Source organism: Ammodytes marinus, assembly GCF_949987685.1.
Source record: "Ammodytes marinus genome assembly, chromosome: 11".
NCBI lineage: Eukaryota > Metazoa > Chordata > Actinopteri > Uranoscopiformes > Ammodytidae > Ammodytes > Ammodytes marinus.
In genome coordinates this window covers 14,009,373-14,030,400 of record NC_137215.1, presented here as the reverse complement: position 1 = coordinate 14,030,400, position 21,028 = coordinate 14,009,373, and the positions used below count along the sequence as shown (strand labels likewise).

The 21,028-nt window shown below is 40.0% G+C and overlaps 2 protein-coding genes across 2 annotated transcripts; both read left to right on the top strand.

Annotated features, from left to right (window-relative positions):
* Positions 1-1,392: 1,392 nt before the first annotated feature.
* On the top strand, positions 1,393-9,557 carry lgalslb (lectin, galactoside-binding-like b; the record flags this gene model as incomplete). Its single annotated transcript, XM_080036871.1, has 5 exons — positions 1,393-1,425; positions 1,947-2,066; positions 2,151-2,239; positions 3,006-3,192; positions 5,366-9,557. 5 exons carry the CDS (start codon positions 1,393-1,395, stop codon positions 5,507-5,509), a joined length of 573 nt encoding a protein of 190 aa, XP_079892997.1. The 3' UTR covers positions 5,510-9,557.
* On the top strand, positions 5,876-19,968 carry LOC307257612 (uncharacterized protein; the record flags this gene model as incomplete). The annotated part of the gene is made up of 3 exons (XM_080036870.1): positions 5,876-5,959; positions 17,524-17,683; positions 18,385-19,968. The coding sequence occupies 3 exons, from the start codon at positions 5,876-5,878 to the stop codon at positions 19,452-19,454; spliced, it is 1,314 nt and encodes a 437-aa protein (XP_079892996.1). The 3' UTR covers positions 19,455-19,968.
* Positions 19,969-21,028: the final 1,060 nt, after the last annotated feature.

Here is a 21,028-nt window from a genome sequence, read left to right as displayed (position 1 = left end):
CTCATCCATCCCAGGGGTGTTTTGACATTTCCTCTCTCATCAAAACTCTGTAAAAAGGATTAATGATACAATTAGTTTAGGGGTTATTTTCAAAGTATGGGTTAAGATCAGGGTGTAGTTCCCATATCAACCACAAGAGGAAGAACACAACAGATCATTATTATGTAACATACAAGACTGAATAAGGACTTTAATCAATGGTGTTAAAAGGAGGAAAGCCACTCATTTACTTGAGTAGGCATAAAGTTAAAGATCTACCAAAACTTATTTTGGCTATGATTGAGACGTACAGTATACAGGCTCAGTGATTGATTACAAATGATTTGCAGAATTGAATATTATGTGTGTTGCTGCATACATTAAGATTAACGTAAGGAAAACTTATCCTTTTTTTTAGCCATCGTGTAGGGGGGTAATAATGTGTTCACCTTGTAATTGTCCTACTGCTCAGGAAAGATAACACATGAATTATGCTAATAATGTTTTTCAATCTAGCCTTATCTTTAAGTCAAGCGTTTTATGCCTTTACTTTGATCGTTTACTTGTGGGATACAATTTCAAATCCCTAACATACACTGCTTTAAGAGCAATTTAATTGGCGAATGCATCAACCATATATGGAAATTTAAGTCAGCTTGTAATGCCTTTAAATGTCCACTGAGGGGCAGAATGGACAAAACTAAACCAGCCTGAATGAGACACTCACAGATAGAGAGGAAGAGACAAGAGGGGGCAGTTGCAATTACACAGGGATTGATTGACAGATAGAAAAACAGTCAGGGAGGGGGATGTTTGTGCAACAGTCAATGCGAGGGAGACAATGTGAATGTCTACTTACTAATTACTTACTAATGTCTACGAGTCTATTTAGGCCGAAAACGGTGCGTTTAAAGCCCCGGTATTGTTTTATTATAGGCATACAGAAGCATTGAGTCTGCTGCACACTGTGGCCAATTAGGCCAGAGCCACACTGTGTCACACTAAAATTGCAGACTGGTTAGCCTACTCAACCAGTTTTTGGCTAGATTGTAGTTCTGTTCTGGAAATAATAAAAAGCCCAAACAGCCCTTTGCTTAATTGGGTGGAGGGTTGAGGGAAATCTGTCTGATTAGCCCTCTCCAACAGACGGAGATTAAGCTTTTCGTCTCTAATTATTATAAAGCATACGTCAGCAGATATCCACCCATTTCAGAGACAGCCGGTGGGAGCGGAAAGAGGGGGGTGTTCTAGGCTAGGCCTACTATAGGTGACTGCGCTGTCAGGACCGGTCAGACCCGGAGACCCAGGAACAGGAATATCCTCCTCCTGAGTCAGTGCCACGACGCTGACACACCACCCACCGTACGCTCCCCGGCAGGGCTGTAATAAGCATCCTATGCAATTCTGCTCAAGATGGCGGTGCAGGCAGCGGAAAAGGACGCGATAGTGAGTATTTTGGGGGATCCATGGGAACCGATATGTGTGGGGGGTTTGGTGTGTTGCTATTTATTTTCTGTGCAAAACGCCCGAGGTTTTGATCCAAGCGCACCGTTATGTCGATTAGGCTATCCGACGCTTTTTGTAAACGCGGAGCGACGTGCGCAGCGCATCGAGAGCGTCAGGCGACTCCTCTTGCATCCCAAGCCGTGATGGAGAAAATGGGAAATCCAACACGGCCCGGGGTGAAATGGATAGGCTCTATCGGACGGTGCTCTCTGAACGTGCGCAATTTCTATTTAGGAAGTGCACGGGGCTAATTAACAATCTCTCGTATGACCCGATCGAGACAGGAGCCCCTGCTAGCAACATGACAGCTCCTCTGCTCTGCTGCCACCTCGTCATTGTTTCGAACTGCCGCATATAAGACCATGCTGTGTTGTATTCATTCATGATCAGGCAGCCTGCAGCCCTATTTTGGGTGTTTTTTGAGTGTATTATTTCCTACCTGTAGTAGCATTAAATGACAGTTTGCGTCCTGTCTTTTTGTGTCACTGGTGTTGAAGAATGTGGAGAATGACCACCTGGACGATTCGCTGGGGAACCCCGGCATCATCTCACCTGACAAGGAGGATCCATCGCGTCTCCTGGTATGAAAGAAACGCTCTCCCTTGTGTCCTTGTTTGATGCTCGCTCCGTGCTATGCCTAATACATTCACTGTACTTTTTTATAGACAGTGCCATTCAGCGGGCGCATCCGTGGCGGCATGCGGCCAGGGAAGAAGATCTTAGTGATGGGCATTGTCGACCTGGTAGCAGACAGGTAGGCTAAGATAACAATAACACTCAACAATGCATGCGGACAACCTCCTCACCTGGAGCCTATGGATTTATCTCAACAGGCTTATGTCAACCATGTGCATGCTAGGGGATTTGAGAGATTTTTGTTCCTAGGACTTTGCACAGGCACTTCATGACACACTGAATAATGATGCGTGGGCAGCCAGAAACAGGGCGTTCCCCCAACCACCAAGGAGAAAGAAAAGTGGGGAAAAAAGGGAAAAAATATGAGCTAGTGCAGCTATATGAGCTTTTTTGGGTGTGTCCTCCGTCCTTACCCTACATGGAAACTTGTGTGGAACTTGGAATAAACCCTCCCGTTATGACTTCATCATGTTCAGTGGCTGCTGCTGCTGCTGGTGGCACGGTTTCTAATGCCAAAGGTCATCTTCTCACAATACACAGCTGTTTTCCCTCTCTGTTGCACCTCAGTTCTCAGCAAGTGAGTGAGTGACTGTTATGTCCACTCACTCACACAAAGACGGGTTGTGTGTGTGTGTGTGTGTGTGTGTGTGTGTGTGTGTGTGTGTGTGTGTGTGTGTGTGTGTGTAAACGACACAGCTGCAGGATGAGAGAAGAGGAGCGGTGGTAAACAAAACCTAGCAGCAGCAGGGATTATGCATAATTAACACACAATTCGTTTTGGTCTTGCACAGCAGAATTATACATTTGACTCATCCCAGATTAGTTATTGGACTCATATGTTAACCCCCCTCCCCTCCCCCACTCCCCTCCTTCACACCCCACAGCTTTGACGTGAGCCTGACCTGTGGAAGGGACTCTGAGAAAGAGGAGCCTCCGTATGACGTGGCCCTGAAGCTGAGCGTGCGCTTCACTGACCGCCAGTTTCTACGCAGCGCCCGCGTCTCCGGGAAATGGATTGGGGAGGAGGCGTCCACCTCCTACTTTCCCTTCATCCCCGATCAGCCTTTTAGGGTAAAGTAAAGATCCAGCTTGAAGTATTAAATTATTCACAGTCTTCTTTGTTGGTTCTTCTGTTCCTCTGTGTCCGTCCTCCTTTGACCTGATACGGGCGCTGTTCTTTTTCATTATAATGCTCACAGTTGACCTGCATCTTATCTATCCATTGGATCTAACTTTGCCATTATTTCTAGGATTTCTCTGTTCTACACGCTAAGACACAACAAGAGTCCATAGAGGCAAGCAAACAGAAGTGGTCAGAAGATTAGACAAGTTGTTTTGCAAATAAATCCACAGAGCGACCTATATCATCAAAAAAGTTGGCCAAGTTGTAATAATAGTTTAAATTGGGGATGGCCTGCACGCTTTGGCCCTGTATACTTTCTCATTGTTTTGGAGGCACAGGTACATAACATAGAGATGTAAAAGCATTGATACAGATCATACTCTCTTATTTAATACCTTTGTACAGTCTAATCTAAGACGAAGAAAACAAATCTAAAAACATCTACCAGATCAAACAGTACCCACATACATTTCTCCGTTTTATATCACTACAAAATTATTTTGTTTAAGCTTTTACACTGGCATTCAAAACAGACTATTAGAGGATGTCAGTGCTCTGGATTGGGATTTCTTTTCTAAAACTTTATAGGTTAAAAACTTAAGAAAAAACATTTGGCAGAATCGATAATGAAAATAATTGTCTGTTTGACTCCCAGCAGGAATATGACGTATACGAGATTCATAGTAAATAGTCTAAAACATGCAAAAACGATTTTCTTTCCTTTGTAATGTTGGAAATGTCCTTTTAAAGTCCCGTTGTGAAGGGATAATAACGTCACAACAAGACATGGAGAAATAAGAGACTTAACAGGAAATGTTTTCCATGTAGCATATCCATGTAATGTAAATACAGACTGTGTGTTGTGCAGTGGTCTGTTAGCATCATCTGTTTATGGGGGCGGGGGGTTGGGCAGCAGAACATCATGCATGATGAATAATTCTCATGAGACCCAAGGACATGTTAGGTCTGTAATGTACGCTCTAATAACTCTGAATATGCACCTGGCTAAAACACATGTGGTGTTCCACTGAAAATATAGGATGACGTGTTTTCAATCCAAGTGAACTCCCTTAGAATAGAACTCTGCTATTAAAGTAAAACAAATATATCATTCCTAAAAGAAGAAATAAGCCTTGGAGCTAAATTCCTTAACAAAACACACATATTAAATTGAGACAACAGAAGACACAATATCAACCACCATGTTTGGCCTATTTTTTAGAGGTGATCCCTGCGTGTGGTTATGTAATGTCAGCTTCCTGATTTAACGTGTCATTGTTTGTGTTCGGAGCATGACAGAGCAGGTCAGCACAGTCATGACTGTCACAGGCAGGGGGATGCAGATTAAGGGCCGTCATGCAGAGTGCTGTCAAAATAGACCGCAGGCTCATATGGATGATGAACACATGATGTGCTGTGGTTTTAGGGCAATGGAGGCTGGTTTGTTCAGCAAAACCATCCTTACATGTTGTTGTTTTCTCATCCAAACCATCCAGAGAGATGTTCACATCATTGCATTCTTGTAGTTTGATGAGATTCACAGTGTTCAGCTACAAACAGTGTTTGAGTATTGTAGTTTTGGTGCACGTTAAAACACATTAAAAAAGTAGAAGTAGAAGAATAGAGTAGAAGTACAGTTTACTCTCAAAAGAGTGTTAGTAAAATGGTGAAAGTTTTCTTGCTGACAGGTATGACATTGATATTAATCTTCTCGTCTGTCAGTCAAATACGATACAGCCAATGGCTTATTTTCTTAGCACTGGGGAAATGGCTGGTGTCATTTTTACACTTTGTCTTAGATACAGATAGTGAGCAAGGTTTTGTTACTGTTGTTGTACGGAGCCCGGCCAACTGTTTCCATGGCTCTAGCGTTTGTGCTAAGCAATGCTAATGGTCTCCTGGTTGTATAGCTTCATATTTACCCTACAGATTTTCTCATCTAACTCTCAATTAAAATTATCTCCCAAAGGATTGAAGTATTTCTTTAATTTCCTTTGATGCTCCAACATTAATGTCCTTGTTCCTTTATGGAGTGATTATAAGATTGAACTGTAATCTATTTAGGCTAATCTGGTGTTCTCTCTTCCTCTTCCATCTTTTTCCTTCTTCCTCTTCCTGCAGATTGAGATCCACTGCGAGCACCAGAGGTTCCGGATATTCGTGGACGGACACGCGCTCTTTGACTTTTATCACAAAGTAAAATCTTTGCCCTCAATCGACACGGTACGGATACAAGGAGATCTACAGATCACCAAGCTCGGTTAACTTCCCATTCCTCCTGCTACTCTGTGAGTCGTGTGTGTGTGTGTGAAGCAGGGACTTGATCACAGATTACCACATACACACACAAACCCCTGTTAGGTTATCATAACCCATCATGCAACACTTCAGCAGCATAGCGACTGGAATAAGGCTCCGATGGGCCACAAGTTAAGAGTTCTTCTGATACATTTCATTTACTTCTTTCCATTCCTTTCGATTTAACCAGGATCTGGTACGATGATGCTTTGAGGTTGAATGTGTTTGCCTCATTCTGCACGTTTTTGCCCATTGTAGCCCCAGTTTTGACAGATACCTCACGACTCATTAATAGCACCTTAATTTTTTAAATTTATGTTGAATCCTTAAGGGATGGTGATACAGATGCAGCCAGGTGTGGTGAACTTTCCAAGACGGCAAAATAACTCAAATGTTACTGAAACCAGTTACTTGAAGGTAAAAAAACTATTCTGCAAATAGTAGCTAACACAACAACAAACTGTTATGGGTAGGAATCTCCAAATTTGCTGACTTTAACCTACAAGTTGTGGATTTATAAAAAAGAAAAATCCCAACATTTTTGGCTGAACTGGAAAATGCATGTTGATCAAGCTGCAAGTGCAGCATAGTGTGTGAAAAGTTTTTAGCCCCCAAAAATTTGAGTCTTGACTAATTCCGATAAGAGCGGAAATGTAATATTAATTTTGGATAAACAAACTGGTATGGATTGTTACAGCTTATTTGATGCTTTCAGTTGTTGTTGCAGTATATATTTCTAACTCAATGTTCTGATAACAACAGTGCGCACAACATTACACCCTTTTTTTTCTCTCTCTGCTGATGCATCTCCAACTCTGTATACACTTCCCTGCCCTCCCTCTTGGGTTTATCCTAGTTGTCATGGTAACATGCTGCAGTCTCAACGACCTACATTCACCAAAAAATTAGGATTATACCATCACAAGATGTATTGGAAAGCATCCCTTGTTGTACACTCCGTTCTTCGTATTGATCACTGCAGCTGTTCGAGGATTTTGAAAACTAGACACTCCACTGTCGGACTGACAGATTTTCTGTTATTACAAACCTCATCTGAAAACACTCACTGTGGTACATGAAGAGAAGAAACTGGCTAAGAGCAAACTAAACCTAACTCACATTTTGGAAACAGAGCCAGATCCTGATGGTATTTTGAATGTGTTCCTGTTTCTATATTAGCATAGAAGATATAGTGAGGCAGCAGGCAGACGTTATAAACCGTTTACGTGCTTGTGTAATGCAGCCAGCAGTTGAAGTAGAGGAATAAACTCACTGTTTTAATACGTCGTAAGGTTCTCTGTTTACACCTCATACAGTATAACGATGCTAACTCAAGTTTTACAGTGGAATAAGGAAATCATTTAAATTCAGAGATTTCTGGGTTCAATAAAGATGTAATTAATGGCTTTTTAAAAAAAAAATACTTAATCATTCACTTACGTTTTTATATATCAATTACAAGCAATGAAAAAAAAATTGGGTTGCCAGATATTGAAACATTTCTTTTGCGTTTTCTTTTTAAATTGGGTACCAATGATAATTGATAAAGTATTCTAAATTTCCCATATTTTATAAGAAGTCAGTTCACTTGTGAAAGTGGTCTGCATGGAAAACTCAAAAGACGAGGCTAGTGTCATTGGCCAAAGGGATTATCAACCTGTCAACCCATATGTTGTTCCTTTTTTAACAGCATATAATTGTATGATTTAGTAAATTAGTTTTTAAACATGAATAAAGTCATTATTTACAACTTGTACTTCTTATAAACAACCCTCAAGGCTGACCTATTAGGAAATGAAAAAAAGATGACAACTTGAACCAGGTTGGAGAAGTGTCCATCGTCTCTTGAGGCAGATGTTGTCATTCAAATCAAACAGATAATTGAATGCCTACACTTAACGCAATCATGAGTTGGTTTCCATATTTGTTTTAGCAGCTCAACAGGGCAAAGAAGCAAAGCGCTGTAATTGGTAGATTGTTTCAGTAGGCTGCACAGAATTATCATTACGTTTTTGACACAACAGAGATTTTCTCATCACCTTTTGGTGCTGTGAATGTTGGAGTAAGCCATGACATCTGTGCAGAGCAGGTGCATTTACTTAACTACAGGGCACTAATTAATTGATGCAGACCATTGCTCACACTAATGAAGCTTCCTTCCTCAGTTCCTCGTCTTTCACCTGGCAAGCACTAGTTTATTTTGGTCAGTATTTCAGTACAGTTTGGTTTGAGGGGGCAGAGAGAAGTGCAGTTTGAAAGGTTGTGTGCTGTTGCAATGTATCATTACTTCAGTATTACAAGGGAACAAGTGTGAACGAATAATGTGTAATCGTGTTGACAGGGTGTGTTTTTGTGTAATTCTTATTAATAAGGGACCATCCATTTATATTGTTACAATTCCTTTTACTAAAGTAAAGAATATGACCATAAATATGGAGTGTGTTTCATCGATTTGGAAACAAGTTGTTTGTTAAATACAGCATTTAGCATCGACAGCAGTAGTTTTGTTGCTAGCAATTATGGGGGAGGGAGATGATCAGTTCAAAACGTCCTGAAATAAGGGCTCAAATCAGGGAGAGTTTTGTATGTGTGAGTGCAGGAAGCTGAGCTGTACAAGTGTTATTTGCGCTACATAAGTGAATACATTTTTGAGACTCTATTCCAGTTGTTTTTACGAGCAGTGGGTGCTGTTCAGGCTGGCAGGATACTCAAGCTCACTCATTTGGTACTAGTGCACTTTGGAGAAAAAAGGTCTTGCTCACTAAGTTACTCGCAACTGCTTATAATTCCGGTAAAACCAACATTTTCAGTATTCGGCTCTGAAAACCTCAATGCAAAATATTTCTTCCTGGAATGACAGCCTTCCTAGTTCCTGATCTCCTAATGATCCCTTGTATTTTGAAGAGCAATAGAAATGACTTAAAATTGTTCTTCAATCCTTTAAAAGAAACTGCTGAAAACTGAATGTTATTCTCCTTTTGATTGTAATCTGATGATAAATATCCAGGTGTTCATATTTACCATGTTTATTTAGAATCCACTTTACCTGTTGAGTAAAAAATGTAAGGTAGTAGGCCTAACTGGCATTTTGTATACACGAAAGATTGAGGTATTAATTGCCAGTTTTTGCTCCAGTCAAGCATGCTCTTTCTTTCCCCCTGCTCACCTATACTGTATCAGACATCCTTTGGGGTGTTTACCCTTTATTTTATAACTTAATATTTATGAATATTAGATTTGACCAAATTTAGGTCCTTTGAACATGTTAAAATTAGGATGCACAAAAAAAAATATTAGTATCTAAACCAAGCTCTTTCCCTCCAGGTGGAACGACAATGACTTTCTCAAAAGTGCTAAAACCTAGATGGTCATTGTGAAACCGGCTACATTTACAGTACAAAGTGTCCTCCTAGATATAGAACAAATGATCTGTTCCTGATGTAATGTGTGGTTATCATTTATTTTCTATTTATTACAGTGTAACCAGCAGGGTTGTGTGTGGTTAACATCATACCTACTGTATTTGTACTATTGTTTGCTGTTTATATGAAGGGATCTTGAAAAAGTTTTGTAATGATGAAAGTGTTTCCAACATGTGCAAATGTCACATCTATGTAGCCTACTTCCTTGTGACGTGACGGAATGTGTGAAACGAATATCTCATCAAAGATTTTTTTCTTTTTAACCGCAATCATTTTGGTTTGATTTTTTTTTTCGGGATGTACCAAGTCTGCAGGATCACCGTCGTGTTCTCTCACTTTGATCTAGTGAAAGTCTTTCATGTTAACAGACATTGTGTCGGCCGTGTGACCTGCTGCTTTCCTGCTCCACAAAAACCAGGAGCACTTGCGACATGATGAAAGTTCCCGAAATATCTTAGATTACCCTGATTTTGCATTTTATTGAGGCTATGCACTGGACTATTGTTTAGATGAAAGCAGTACATTCTACCATTTTGTTATAGCTCTCTAAAAGTTTTTCTTTCCTCATGTTTTTGTAAAAACTTTGCAAACCAATAAACTTCTCATTGGAAGAGGCTTGTGCTCAATGTCTCCGTTAGACCATTAATTTAATGAATTATTAAATTATTTGATTTTTTGAGCATAGTTATTCTGTTACCTTATGGAGCTGGTGGTCAGCACAGTCATTTTAAGGAGTTAAGGGGAGATGTCCCTGTAGCATAAGTCAGCCTTGTACGGTTGCAGAGGGGGCCAGAAGAAAAAGTATTCCCACCTTTACCAGCTGCAGTTATAATGCTTTTGTACTTTTACTTTGTGGTATTGACACTTTGACTTATAGGATCTAAGTATTACTTCCACCACTGCAATTCACATTTACATTCGAATAGAGAACTTGTTTTTGTAATTGAGTGAAGGATGAAAAGAGAGAACAGAATCTTGCAAAGTTTTCAAGGTATTCAAGATGTTCTGACTTAAGTAGAGATTAAGGCAGACAATGAAACATGACTGACAGCCAGGAATGAGTGGAGCAAAAACAACCTGTTTGTATTCGAGAGCTTGAGTAAATCACAAAATATGAGTCAGCAAATGTTCTTTTATGTTTCACAGTGAGATGCTCTGAAGTCTCTCAGGAGAGATGTTTTCCCCCTCAGCAATAGTGGGATCCTGACACACAGCAGAGCCGAGATCAGTCATTCCAGCCGATCAAAATGAAAAAAATGGAGCACACAGCTAGTCATGCTTGAAATTATTCATACCCCTGGCAAATGTTGACTTAAACTTACTTTTATTCAACCAGCAAGTTTTTTCTTAATTGGAAATGACACAGGCTTCTCCCAGAAGATAATACAATACTTTGCCATTTTCCCCCGGTTTTAAGATTTTGTTCAGCGCTGTATGTCAATCCATGCTGTTAAAACCTTGGAACACATGTTGCCTTCTAAATCCCATTGAGAACCAGACTGGGACTATAAAAACTGTCCTGGTTTTATAACGACCACTGTATTATTCATATGGAAATAGGATGGACTGATCTTCTTCTTCTTCTTCTTCTTCTTCTTCTTCTTCTTCTTCTTCTTCTTCTTCTTCTTCTTCTTCTTCTTCTTCTTCTTCTTCTTCTTCTTCTTCTTCTTCTTCCTGTTTTGGATATTTAAACAGGAAAAAGAAGAAGACGTCGGTTAGGAAACGCGGAGTAGATTTAATTTTTAACTGTGTCCTTTCCTATGTTCGAAAGAAAGCATCTTTTCATCTCTCCTTGACCCGATGAGGTTTTCCACAAAGGTTAAGTAGGCTAAAGGAGGCAACGTTAGGAGATTTGACGTTCCGTAGAGGTAATTTTATCCCGTGGTGCGCTCAGCTCTTATGTCCATGGTGCTCAGTGATGGCGGGGACGCGACGACTCAGACTGCAGGTTTCTTTATATGTCCATGAGATTAACGAGTATGGAAGAGTTTATTAGACTTTAATATCTGTGAAAGCAAAACAGTTTTGTAAAAGCACAGAAGACAATTGACAAGTGTGTATCATGATTCACACGTATTTCACTATCCACAAACCTGTAATTTTTGACTTGCAAATATGTAGAACTTACTCTGAAAATACAAAGTCATATTTACGCATTTACGGATCTGTTTCTGCTTGTGAAAAGGGGTTTGCATATTTGTGGATTGCCTCCTGTGAGTTTGTGAGCCACATTACATTTTTACATAATTTTGTCCAACTTCTACCACCGAGATCTGTAGAACAAGCGTTACAAATGTGAAGTGCAATAATTTGTATGTGTGTAATTGTGTTTTGTAAAGTTATATCCACACAAAGAAAAAGCGATTTGCAAATATGTAGAATTTAGTCTGTAAATGTGTATTTTAATTTTGCATAATTTTTTAATTTTTTTTTAATGCAAATAGTTTCACCACAAAAAAAGACATGTCAACTCTTATTTACACATTTACAGAACCATTTCTACATGTGAAACTGGCTCTGCGCATTTGTGGATCGCTTCCTGTGCGCTCACGGAATATTGTCCCATTCGTGCCGCAGGGATCTGCAAAACGCCACCTGTAAAATGAGACCTGTATTTTGAATTCTGTACTTTAGGTGCAGTTAGACAGGTCCACCAGCAGATGGCGCACTCGCGGGGCAGCCTTTATCTATCGGCGAACCACATGGTCCCCTTGACCAATCAAAAGAGCTTGTTTAGGGGCGGCCACCTCATTGGTTCATTTGGAGGCCTGTCACACGAACAGAGGAGGGAAAAAAAGCTGTCCACAGCTCAAGCTCATTCTCGAGTTCGTCGGACATTATTCCTCGTTAGTGAGCAGGAAAGCAGCTGGCTGCAGACTAGCGGAGCTGAGTATCGGTGATAAGAGAGGTATGTTGTTATGCTGACCCACCATTATACTATCATACAGTAGTTTGTGCGCTGGTCACCTGCGAGGGTAATCAGCATTTCTTGCTAGGCTATTTAGCGAGCTAGCTGACATGTTACACACTAAGCATGATTATTTGAGTTTGTCGCCATCATTTTTAGCACACAGACATGCCGCGACCCGCGACAGGCAAAGCTTCTCCCTTTCATATAATATTTCAATACCAAGAGCCAGTAGAAGTGTAATGAGATTGTTATTAAAACATGTATATTCGTGTCACATGATTGTGTAACCTATAAGGTTTCTGTCATTCTTGTAACATATGGTATTTTTCCTCCTTTAGGAAATGCTGCTGAATCATTGACTGACTGCACTACGGACCAGCAAAGCTGTCACCATGGTGCACCTGTGGACCTAGACCATCTCCAGTTTATACTGTTACGGGACCAAACCAACTTCAGATCCCACATGCAAATCATTGGTTATGTGAAGGGTCATCTCTCTCATATCCCGGTTAAAATTACCCTATAGATATCACACTCAAGGACTAAAGGCAGTGCATTAACCCAATGCTCATTACTTGGTTACCCATGTACATTTTGCATTAGTCCATTGTATACAAGTTGGAAAATTACAGAAATAAAATAAACAAGTGAATGTATTTGAGCATATGGTTTCATGTTTTGCATGTTGATGAAGTGGGATGTTCCACTTGCTTCCACTCATGTCAGCCCTGGGAATCTCCCAGCCAATCCAGAATTTGACCATTTTAAAGCTTGTGGAAGTGCAAACGACTAAAGGACTGTACTAACAATTACCAAAGAACTGGAAACGGAGATAATTGAGTAACTGCATGCTTGACACAGACACATACGGCTAGTTTGAAAATGGTTAAGTGGTGAAAATATTGTATTTATACTGTACACATTTTATTTGTTTTAGGGGGTAATTGTTTTTTGCTGCTTGCCCTGTTCACAGGCGTTACATTGCTATGCTCGGGCACTCCTGCCTGCTTGTACAAACTGTGTGATGTCGACCACAATCTACTGCAGCTAAAACACAATGACTATGGATAACCAAATTCTGCAAATAATCTGAACTGAATCCAAACACTGTATCCTGAGGATGTATGTTTATTTGACATGTTTCTTTACTTTTTATGCATCGCTATGGACCCATTTGTGAATCTGAAATAAATTATGGATATCCCTTGAATGGCCACATAGTGTGTTGCTGTGAGTTCACTTTGTCCATGGGCCAGACCAGAAATCGGTACAATCTTGGTGCTCATGTGCACCTCTCGAATATGTATTGATGCGATATACCTTTTATATTTTAAGCTTTATGGTGGTTTTCCCCTCTTACAGCAAAAGTAAGAGCTAGTCATTGAAGGTGAGACACTGCAGGGGAATAGGATATGTTATATTTGTAGATATCATCTTGAAACTTTTCCAGTTGATTACTAGCATTAAAACAATTCGTTTTTGTGTTACCATTTGTTCAGAAATGCTTTATAAATATTCTATTCTGACTGCAGAGATGCTAATTCACGGAAAGGGGTGCATAAAGGGCAACTAGTGAGCTCTTGTAAAGCTGTTGGGAAAGTCCTAAGCCCTCAATTAATTAACATGCTGAAAATTGCTTTTAATTTAAAGGCTCTATCCATCCTGGCTTTATCCAACATCTATATTTTGGTTTGATTTTGCTTTTGCAAATGTTCACAAAATAAGTCACTGTATCCTGAGGATGGATGTTTATTTGACATGTTTCTTTACTTTTTGGCATTGCTATGGACCTATTTGTGAATCTGAAATAAAGAATGATTGGTAGGGTGAGTTGCCCTAATGTGGGACACTGCCTAATGTGGGACACCTAAAGTCTAGAGCATTTATCTTTTATTTCTAACACATGTAAATAGATAATATTGTTGTCAAATCCAAGCAGGGGTTCCCTGTGATTGAAATCACATGAATTTACAATTTTGATTTTAAAGATAAGGGAGTCAAAAAGGAAGTAAACCATGTGAAGTCCAGACAAAGGACAGTGACATGGTTTAAGAGGAACTCAATGCTAAGGCTATACATTTTTCATTAACAAAACAATGTTGCCATTTGTTATCAGATTATGTTTATGATACAACTATGCATCAAAGTATGCAATGATATTGGGAAAATGTTTTAAGTTGTTTTTCATCTTCAATCAATCTGTAGCTGTCCCACATTCGGAAAGGTGTTTCCAAGAGTGGGACAGCATGATTTGCCTAATCTGGGACAGTCATTTAAATTGGGGAAATACACATGCAGGAAAATCAAATGTGCAATATGAATTTTATTCAAGGTTTACAGGTCTAATACTCTTATAAAGAAAGCATCCCTGAAGCAAATAGAAATTAACTAAACCCTGTGCCTAGGAAATAGTAATTTTCTCATGTCCTATGTTAACTCAATGCAATGTATTACAGGTCAGGCTATAATGGCAAAGCGCAGAGTTGGGACATGAAGCCAGTGCAAGAAAAGTATTGTTCAAATTGAAACCATCAAACCTGAGTAATGTACCTAAGACCATGAGTGTTAGCAGATACGTTTGATTTGAATTAGTTAAGGGGATATTGTTTTTTTCTGCATAATACAGACTGTCCCAGATTAGAGCGACACACTGTCCCAGATTAAAGCAAACACCTTTTCTTGAGCAATTTTGCACATGGACCACTAATATACGTGCCATCACTTCTCTGAGTATGATATCTGAATTATTTCTTCTCTTTTAATTAGCCAACATCTTGGGGATTTCAGAATGGTATCATGTATGGGTCAAATATATTGGCTTCATATGTTAATATCGTACATAAATTGAAATTGCAAAAAGTGTCCCACATTAGGGCAACTCACCCTACCAATCATTCTTTATTTCAGATTCACAAATAGGTCCATAGCAATGCCAAAAAGTAAAGAAACATGTCAAATAAACATCCATCCTCAGGATACAGTGACTTATTTTGTGAACATTTGCAAAAGCAAAATCAAACCAAAATATAGATGTTGGATAAAGCCAGGATGGATAGAGCCTTTAAATTAAAAGCAATTTTCAGCATGTTAATTAATTGAGGGCTTAGGACTTTCCCAACAGCTTTACAAGAGCTCACTAGTTGCCCTTTATGCACCCCTTTCCGTGAATTAGCATCTCTGCAGTCAGAATAGAATATTTATAAAGCATTTCTGAACAAATGGTAACACAAAAACGAATTGTTTTAATGCTAGTAATCAACTGGAAAAGTTTCAAGATGATATCTACAAATATAACATATCCTATTCCCCTGCAGTGTCTCACCTTCAATGACTAGCTCTTACTTTTGCTGTAAGAGGGGAAAACCACCATAAAGCTTAAAATATAAAAGGTATATCGCATCAATACATATTCGAGAGGTGCACATGAGCACCAAGATTGTACCGATTTCTGGTCTGGCCCATGGACAAAGTGAACTCACAGCAACACACTATGTGGCCATTCAAGGGATATCCATAATTTATTTCAGATTCACAAATGGGTCCATAGCGATGCATAAAAAGTAAAGAAACATGTCAAATAAACATACATCCTCAGGATACAGTGTTTGGATTCAGTTCAGATTATTTGCAGAATTTGGTTATCCATAGTCATTGTGTTTTAGCTGCAGTAGATTGTGGTCGACATCACACAGTTTGTACAAGCAGGCAGGAGTGCCCGAGCATAGCAATGTAACGCCTGTGAACAGGGCAAGCAGCAAAAAACAATTACCCCCTAAAACAAATAAAATGTGTACAGTATAAATACAATATTTTCACCACTTAACCATTTTCAAACTAGCCGTATGTGTCTGTGTCAAGCATGCAGTTACTCAATTATCTCCGTTTCCAGTTCTTTGGTAATTGTTAGTACAGTCCTTTAGTCGTTTGCACTTCCACAAGCTTTAAAATGGTCAAATTCTGGATTGGCTGGGAGATTCCCAGGGCTGACATGAGTGGAAGCAAGTGGAACATCCCACTTCATCAACATGCAAAACATGAAACCATATGCTCAAATACATTCACTTGTTTATTTTATTTCTGTAATTTTCCAACTTGTATACAATGGACTAATGCAAAATGTACATGGGTAACCAAGTAATGAGCATTGGGTTAATGCACTGCCTTTAGTCCTTGAGTGTGATATCTATAGGGTAATTTTAACCGGGATATGAGAGAGATGACCCTTCACATAACCAATGATTTGCATGTGGGATCTGAAGTTGGTTTGGTCCCGTAACAGTATAAACTGGAGATGGTCTAGGTCCACAGGTGCACCATGGTGACAGCTTTGCTGGTCCGTAGTGCAGTCAGTCAATGATTCAGCAGCATTTCCTAAAGGAGGAAAAATACCATATGTTACAAGAATGACAGAAACCTTATAGGTTACACAATCATGTGACACGAATATACATGTTTTAATAACAATCTCATTACACTTCTACTGGCTCTTGGTATTGAAATATTATATGAAAGGGAGAAGCTTTGCCTGTCGCGGGTCGCGGCATGTCTGTGTGCTAAAAATGATGGCGACAAACTCAAATAATCATGCTTAGTGTGTAACATGTCAGCTAGCTCGCTAAATAGCCTAGCAAGAAATGCTGATTACCCTCGCAGGTGACCAGCGCACAAACTACTGTATGATAGTATAATGGTGGGTCAGCATAACAACATACCTCTCTTATCACCGATACTCAGCTCCGCTAGTCTGCAGCCAGCTGCTTTCCTGCTCACTAACGAGGAATAATGTCCGACGAACTCGAGAATGAGCTTGAGCTGTGGACAGCTTTTTTTCCCTCCTCTGTTCGTGTGACAGGCCTCCAAATGAACCAATGAGGTGGCCGCCCCTAAACAAGCTCTTTTGATTGGTCAAGGGGACCATGTGGTTCGCCGATAGATAAAGGCTGCCCCGCGAGTGCGCCATCTGCTGGTGGACCTGTCTAACTGCACCTAAAGTACAGAATTCAAAATACAGGTCTCATTTTACAGGTGGCGTTTTGCAGATCCCTGCGGCACGAATGGGACAATATTCCGTGAGCGCACAGGAAGCGATCCACAAATGCGCAGAGCCAGTTTCACATGTAGAAATGGTTCTGTAAATGTGTAAATAAGAGTTGACATGTCTTTTTTTGTGGTGAAACTATTTGCATTAAAAAAAAATTAAAAAATTATGCAAAATTAAAATACACATTTACAGACTAAATTCTACATATTTGCAAATCGCTTTTTCTTTGTGTGGATATAACTTTACAAAACACAATTACACACATACAAATTATTGCACTTCACATTTGTAACGCTTGTTCTACAGATCTCGGTGGTAGAAGTTGGACAAAATTATGTAAAAATGTAATGTGGCTCACAAACTCACAGGAGGCAATCCACAAATATGCAAACCCCTTTTCACAAGCAGAAACAGATCCGTAAATGCGTAAATATGACTTTGTATTTTCAGAGTAAGTTCTACATATTTGCAAGTCAAAAATTACAGGTTTGTGGATAGTGAAATACGTGTGAATCATGATACACACTTGTCAATTGTCTTCTGTGCTTTTACAAAACTGTTTTGCTTTCACAGATATTAAAGTCTAATAAACTCTTCCATAAACGAGCGATTGGAAGCGGCTGTGGAAGAAATCTTTGGCCTCGTTGAACAGACGATAGCCGGGTATGAGGATGAAGCTGTCCGCTCGAAGAAGAAGATCGACGAGCTGAAGAAGCAGCTTGAGCAGTTGACTGTTTTAAAACCCGGAGTGATGTTGTACAGAGCAGGTTTGTGCCACTACTATTTGACAGCAGATTGCCAACAGCTACTGTTATTTATATTTATGCATTTACGCATGAGCTACACTTGTGAGGTAGGCTAGAAAGCTAGAGACGGGAGACAAAGGAAAAAACACCCGAAATAGTATAGCGGAGAAATATAGGCCTAATGCATAGACACGTCCAAACCCTTTATAGAGTATGGTCCACACGTGTAGCTTACTCCATAGTGCAAATAGACAACTTAAATAAAACCCAAACGTGGTCTCTGCCAAAAGAAAATGCCCAATATTTCCAGTTAACTGTGTCGAAGTACCTTTTGATATAGCGTTCATTGTTAGGGCACAGATGGCAGGGGACGTTGCAGTTTTATGTTCTACATCTTAACAAATATGGCCACGAACATAACTTAAAGTATTTTGACTGTTGCCCCAGTAAAAACACAGATAGCTACAATCAAGTATTTGATTAATAAACAGTGGTGATACATTAAACCACCATACTATCTGTCCGTTGATGTCTGTGCTGGAGACCTGACCTATAAAAAAGTGTAAACATTTATTTTTTTTAAGACCGATGCATGCTATGCTGTGAATGATTATGTAATAATTTGTTTACATTTTTTTTAAATGGGCTACAACTTCCCTTTTAAAAAAAACTAAATCCCTTCCGTGTAAGTTAACAGCTGATGTCTTCCTCTGTCCTTTTAGACCAGAAGATAGTCTCTGAGGAAGTGCTTCCTTCGTTGGAGCCATGTGTCATCAAGATGGAACAAGAGCAAGCACAGGTCAAATGGGAACAGGTGGATCAACTCATCAGTCCAGACCTTGAGGTTGATGCTGAAGATGCACATCCACAATCGGAACAAACCACTAACTTTGAGATGCTGACATCTTCCACCGCTGTAACTGCCAGTGTAAACGAAAGCTTGGACGAAGAATATATTGAAAGTGACGGTCCATCGTCGCCTCATCAGAATCAGAGCTCTGAAGTCGTCGTGGAACTGGAACGGCCTCTGAGGGAAGAAAAGTCTTGCCACTATTGTGGTGAAAGTTTTCGGATGGATTCACATCTAATAAGGCACGTGGAGAAGAGTCACAAAGAGCACAAAGCCTTCAAATGTACGGATTGCAACAAGGAGTTTGAATATAGGCACCTGCTGGTTCAGCACAGAAGAGTTCACACGGGTGAAAAGCCGTTCAGTTGTGATTACTGTAACAAGACCTTTGCTCAGAACTCAACTCGTATTGTTCACATGAGGGTGCACACTGGGGAAAAACCATATTTTTGTAAGAATTGTGGGAAACGCTTTTCCGATAGCAAACATTTTAAAACGTGCAAACTCACACAGGAAAGGGGCAAAGTGGATGAGACAGAGGCAGAAGAGAAGCCCTTTAAATGCCATGCATGCAACAGGCAGTTTAAACAGAAGCACCAGCTTGTTCAGCATGTGAGAGTACACACGGGTGAAAAACCATTCAGTTGTGAATTCTGTGGCAAAACCTTTGCTCAAAGCTCTCAACGTATTGTTCACATGAGAGTGCACACTGGACATAAACCATATCACTGCAAGAAATGTGGAAAGAAGTTTACCAGTAGCCAGCATGCCAAAAACTGCAAAGGGAAACAAAAAAGAGTCAGGAAAAAGAATTTTTACTGCAAATGTGGTAAAAGCTTTTACACAGACTCAGACCTGAAGTTGCATGCATTGGTTCACGAGTCATGGAAACTACACATCAGAGAGAAACTGTTGAGGTCTGTTGAGTCTAAAGTGGTCTAAAGCCAGAATTTTCAGTATCACGAAAGGTGGCTCTCTTTTTACCTGGCTAGATCACCGTGGTAACAGAGGCTGCACGGCTAACCTGCTCAGGGGCCGGTTTCCCGATAACGTCATCTCTTAGCGCGCTACGAAGACTCCTACGTTATGACTTACCAAAGTTGTTTACCTCTGTAGTCGTGGTTCCCGAACGGTCTCTTAGGAGTCTTCTTAAGAAACAGTCCCTACGTGGCTCGTACACTGCGCTGTCCAGTGCTGAAATCGATGGCTCAGAGTTCGATTTTCCATTTCCTGCTTATTTCATGCGAAGCTGCATGACAAGTCTTTGCGAATAAAAGATTACTAGAAATCCTTCTAAGCCGAAACATTTATTTAACACCTCTTGCTTTATAATCTAAGTATCTTTAAGAACAATAATCACGTTTCGTGGTGGGTCAGTAAGGAAACTGAAAGTAGAATATCGCCAATGGCCTATATCAATAAAAACAGACGGCCCAAACAGCGTCCAAATGAGCTAAAATCCTAAATACAATAAACAGTAACATGGCACACTTATTTTAAGGTAAGCTTTAATTGATTATTCATTAATTTTTTCACACGTTTACATGTTTTGAGGCGGAGAATCCGACGCACACTGCGGAGCTGTCAGCTGAGCCGGCTCAGCTGGCAGCTCCGCAGTGTGTGGAACACAATGCGATGGTTCTAGTGTTAACCTTGGTCGAACGTATTACCATAGCCTATAGGCCTACTGATTTAAAAAAGGTAGCCTAGGCTATAGAAAAATATAGAAACAGCGGAGGAGATTAAGATTGTTTCCAGCAATTATTTTCTTCATGAATGACTTGTGGCAGTTCCATGCGCAACAGGGATGTCACTCGTGTCCGTTTTACGCATGGTGCTTACGGAAGGAAATGTGGGGGTCTGTAGTAGCCAAGCCTATCTCTGGCGATGCCACAGCGATCGCAGGGACTTCACTTGTCATTAAACTTATAAATCTGACTGTATTTCATATCAAAGGGACACAGCGATGACTGTATTAAATATCAAACTGATAAAAACGATCCGACTGTAGGCTGTAGTGTATCACGTATAAAGTAGCCTATTTTCATATTGACGGACATCGCATCCAATCAGTTAATGCTGATTGTCAAGTCAGTTAGATGACTATGTAGGCTACTTATAGTTTGAACACTTTGTGAATCAGAGTGAATGGTATTCTGCTAACATATATAGCTTACTTTAAATGTGATATGTACGCTATATACAGTTATCGTTTTTAACAGTTTGTTATTTAATACAGTCATCGCTGTGTCCGTTTGATATGAAATACAGTCAGATTTATTAGTTAAATGACACAAATGAGAGCTGAAACATCCCTACGGTAGAGCTAAGAAGGCTCTGCGGGCGCTCCAGACCAACCTTACCAACGTAGGACGTACGAAAGAGATTCGTAGAAAAGAACGTTTCGGGAAACAGGCGAAATGTTAAGTAGGAACTCTACGTAGGGGTTACGAATGACGTAGCGTTAAGAAGGCTCTACGAAGGCTTTGGGAAACCGGCCCCAGAGCAGTTTTTGT